The sequence below is a fragment of the Etheostoma spectabile genome, chromosome 7 (genome assembly GCF_008692095.1).
Source record: "Etheostoma spectabile isolate EspeVRDwgs_2016 chromosome 7, UIUC_Espe_1.0, whole genome shotgun sequence".
NCBI lineage: Eukaryota > Metazoa > Chordata > Actinopteri > Perciformes > Percidae > Etheostoma > Etheostoma spectabile.
In genome coordinates, this window is record NC_045739.1 from 9,902,224 (window position 1) to 9,906,546 (window position 4,323).

Consider the following 4,323-nt stretch of genomic DNA (forward strand, 5'->3'; position numbering starts at 1 on the left):
AAACACAATTCACAGTATGTACATGTAGTTACTTTTCCCATGTGATAGTAAACATGCCATTACAAAACGAAAAAAAAAATTAAATTAAAAAAACATATTAATCGATTTTTGGAATTGCATGAATTGATTTTGAATATGAAGAGCTTGAATCGATTCATGGATATGAATCAATTTTTTTGTACACCACAAACATTTACTCTAAAGTACCGTACTTACGTACAATTTTGAGGTACTTGTTGCTTTTATGCTGCTTTATTGTTCTACTGTACTACATTTTAGGTCGACATGTTGTCTGTTTTACTACACTACATTAAATTTCACAGCCTTATTTAACTAGTTACTTTGTAGATTAAGATTTCATATAGTAACATATAGTATTATACTATATAATGCATTTTAAAGATTAAACCACTGGTTCCCAATCTTTCCTACTTTTTTATTTCTCCTCGAAGTTCTTGCATAGTTTTATTTCAATAACTTATTAAGTTAATATCATTGAATATTTAACACACATAAAATAAAAGATTAAAAAGGGTCCAGAAAATAAATACAAATGTGTACAGCAGAGCTTTGTTTCTCTTCTTCTTTCCTGTCCCATTAAACATTTCAAGATCCCTCAGATTTATCTTGTAACCCTTTGGAAGAGCCCCACTCCTAGATTAGGAACCCCCAGACTAAACTACTCGAATTGTAAATAAAGAAGTTAAATCTTTCTCCACCTCTACCAGGTACACCAGTAAAATGCTGCGTGCACAATAATGTATCAGTGTAGTCATCTAATAATGACATAATAACAAATCAGTCACTGGGGACACTTTACTGCAGAACAATCAGCCTTTACTTTTAGATTTTATATTTAGCCTAGTTAAGTAGGATTTTGGATGCGCATTCTTCAACTTGTAATACTATAACAACTAGAGTATTTCTACATTGCGGTATTGGTACTTTAAGTATTGGATTTGGGTAGGCTACTTCTGCTACCACTGGTTAGGACTGCCTCTCAGAAATAAGTAATGCAACTATAAGTAACAAACACAATACCCTGTGTGTTGTTAGGGTGCGCATGTTGAGAGCCAATAAGAGGGGTAATTGCCTTCATTGCTACAAATCTAGGTCAGAGAGAGAACAACAACGCAAATGCTTAGGCTACATTAATGGAGTCTGTGTGCCTATCTCATAAAAAAAAACATGGAAAACACTTCTCAGGAACTACTTAGGCTACTTCAAATGACAAGCTATTAAAAAAATAAATAAAATCCAACCTTAATAGTAGAATGGTCCTCTGAGAAAGTTGCAACACGGGATCTCTGGAAACATGAAACAACTTTCTCCTAACGTTACCCTGGAAATCAAAAGGCAAGGGATGGATCGCCACCTTGTGGTGAAATAATATGGCCAAGATCCCGGAAGTGAATGGTCTGTTTGGTCCTTATCAAAAAACATTACTTAGTTACGTGTATTGTACGTCGTGTAACTAATATGGGGCTGCTGTCAAATGGCATGGTAAGATATATTATGTATGCTACAATATAGTGGAAAAAATATGATAGGATAGTGACGCAAGTTACGATAACACTAGCTTGTAGGCTAGCGTTAGCTATAGCAATAGCATCTAGCTATGCGTTATACATGTTTAGGTAAACAAATCTGAATTGTCAGAAGTCAAGCGTTCTGTCATTGACGAGTAAACTTATTCTAATACTCTACTGTCGTAATAACTGGCTTGTGCCGTCTTTTTGATTAGTGAACTTTAAATCCCTAAAAGTACAAGCTTATTAGCCATGTTAGCTACGAATTACTAACAAAGCTAACTTATTTTGTGGTAACGTCCAACGCTCTTCTTTCTGTCTTCACTTCTCTCCTCAGGTACTGAGAAATAGAAAAAAAGAGAGTTGAAAACGCCCCAAGACCTCAGGTTTGACTTCAAGTGGGCGCAGTTAATCACACCATGTTGGTGACAGTATATTTTGCCATCATCTTCCTGCTTGCCCTGTGTGTTGGCCTCGAGCTCACAGCACGCCGCCTCACCCCACCTCAGTCTACTCCTACTGCCGTAGCCAACCCAGTTTTCCGTCACTTTCAGACTATATTCCTCCGGGCATACCTTTTGGCTTTGTGGGCAGACTGGCTCCAGGGTCCCTACCTCTACAAACTGTACCGCCACTACAGTTTCCTGGAATCCCAAATAGCCATCTTATATGTGTGTGGCCTGGCCTCCTGTGTTCTGTTTGCTCCTTTTTCAGGCTGGCTCCCGCAAATCTTGGGCCGCAGACAGACATGTCTTGTCTTCTGCCTGTCCTACTCTGCTTGTTGTCTCACCAAGCTGTCCACAGACTACTTTGTTTTGATTGTGGGTCGGATATTGGGGGGTCTGTCCACATCCCTGCTCACCACCACATTTGAATCCTGGTACGTGCACCGCCATGTAGACGTTCACGATTTTCCCAAGGAGTGGATCCCTAGTACCTTCACCAAAGCTGCTACCTGGAATCATGGGCTCGCTGTGGGAGCAGGGCTGGTGGCTAACTTGCTGACTGAATGGCTCCACCTCGGCCCGGTGGCTCCTTTTCTCCTGGCTGTTCCCTGCTTGGTGTGCTGTGGCTGGGTGGTGCTAACAGACTGGGGCAAGGAAGAGGCCATAGAATCCCCTGAAGGAGATAAACAAAAACTGCTTCTTGGCACTCCGAATGGAGGTGGGATCCGTTTGTCTGCGAGGGCCCGTTTCTCACGTAGCTGCCATGAAGCCCTGCGCTGCCTGCTGTCAGACAGAAGAGTCATGCTCTTAGGTGGAGTGCAGGCTTTGTTTGAAAGTGTCCTATACATTTTTGTTTTCCTTTGGACCCCAGTACTGGACCCTCATGGACCTCCTTTGGGAATAGTGTTCTCTTGCCTGATGGCTTCTAGCATGGCTGGTTCCTTGCTCTTCCGCCTAGCCACCTCCACACGCTACCGTCTACAGCCTGGCCATGTTCTCTGCCTGGCTGTGCTGATGGCCTTCTTCTCCTTCTTCATGCTGACCTTCTCCACTGTCCCAGGCCAACCTAGACCTCATGAATCATTTCTGGCCTTCCTGTTGCTGGAGCTGGCCTGTGGGCTCTACTTCCCTGCAGTCAGCTTTCTCCAGAGCAGGGTGATCCCAGAGGAGAAACGGGCCGGTGTGCTGGCTTGGTTCCGGCTGCCTCTGCACCTGCTGGCCTGCCTAGGGCTGCTGGCGCTTCATGGAGAGATATCAGGAACAGGTGGAGGGGAGGAGGGCAGCGGAACCAGACACATGTTTGGAGGCTGTGCAGTCATGATGCTGGCAGCTCTGATGGCTGTAGTCAGTCTGTTCACGCTGGGCAGAAACGACACAGACCTGAGACTGGAAGGAACCAGAGAGGAGGGGGAGATGTAATGATGAGATGGACCATGAATACAGGGTTTTTCCTGGCTCAGAATAGGCCATTGGTGGGGAGACTAAGCTTGGCAGTAAGCATAATCGGTCGGCGTACAGTAGGGGTGTCAAACTCAACTTCACTACTGGCCACACTGGAAACTGAAAATAACATCAAAGGCCAGCCATGTAAAGTTTATTGCCCTGCTTTTATTTCATCAAAAAATTGAATTTGTCCTTTCCTTTTTAAGCTTTTTTTTTGCTTTCTCTGATGTTTTTGTTGCTTTTGTTGACATAAATCCCTACAAAAGTCAGAAAAAAGTTCCAACAACAATAAACTTAGACGATTAGTTTTTCAATAATAATAAACAGGAAAGACTGGAGGGAGGGAGACAAAACAACACATACAGAAACAGACACACACAAAACACATACATAAACAAACACGCACAGACAGACACCAGACAAGGGACCAAACACCTGTGAGGTGAGTCAGCGATGCTTCGCCACGTGTCCAGAGTCTTCCCTGGGGAGAAATGTATATTATGCTTTTGAGTAAAAAAGTACCCCAATTAACTAATTGGTTAAGATAAATAATCATATTTTATTTTATTTATAGTATCAAATCATAACTAGAGGTATCTCAAGACAATTTACAGATAGAATAGGTATAGACCACACTATAAATTACAAAGACCCAACAATTTCATTAATTTCCCCAAGATTTCCCCCATTTAGTGTAAGGAAAAACTCTATTTTAGGCAGAAACCTTGAGTGGGGAGAAAATATCCTTTTAGCGCTCATATTAAAGTTTATGTTCTGCTTGTCCAACGGTTCTTTGGTAAATTATTCTTCGCAATCAAAGAGGATTTGAATTGCTCTTTTTATTCTCAATTCTTATCATGTTGGTGCTGGGGATTTTCCTTTTGGGGCTGGCTAATATCTCTTGG

At 42.0% G+C, this 4,323-nt stretch overlaps 1 protein-coding gene across 1 annotated transcript; it reads left to right on the forward strand.

Moving 5' to 3' along the window:
* The first annotated feature begins 1,369 nt into the window (after positions 1–1,369).
* mfsd5 (major facilitator superfamily domain containing 5) lies at positions 1,370–3,407 on the forward strand. The gene is made up of 2 exons (XM_032521128.1): positions 1,370–1,503; positions 1,867–3,407. The coding sequence occupies exon 2, from the start codon at positions 1,949–1,951 to the stop codon at positions 3,392–3,394; it is 1,446 nt and encodes a 481-aa protein (XP_032377019.1). The 5' UTR covers positions 1,370–1,503; positions 1,867–1,948; the 3' UTR covers positions 3,395–3,407.
* Positions 3,408–4,323: the final 916 nt, after the last annotated feature.

What these genes read in the sequence shown, in the direction of transcription:
- mfsd5 (XM_032521128.1), top strand. Translation starts at nt 1,949, where the DNA reads ATGTTGGTGACAGTATATTTTGCCATCATCTTCCTGCTTGCCCTGTGT.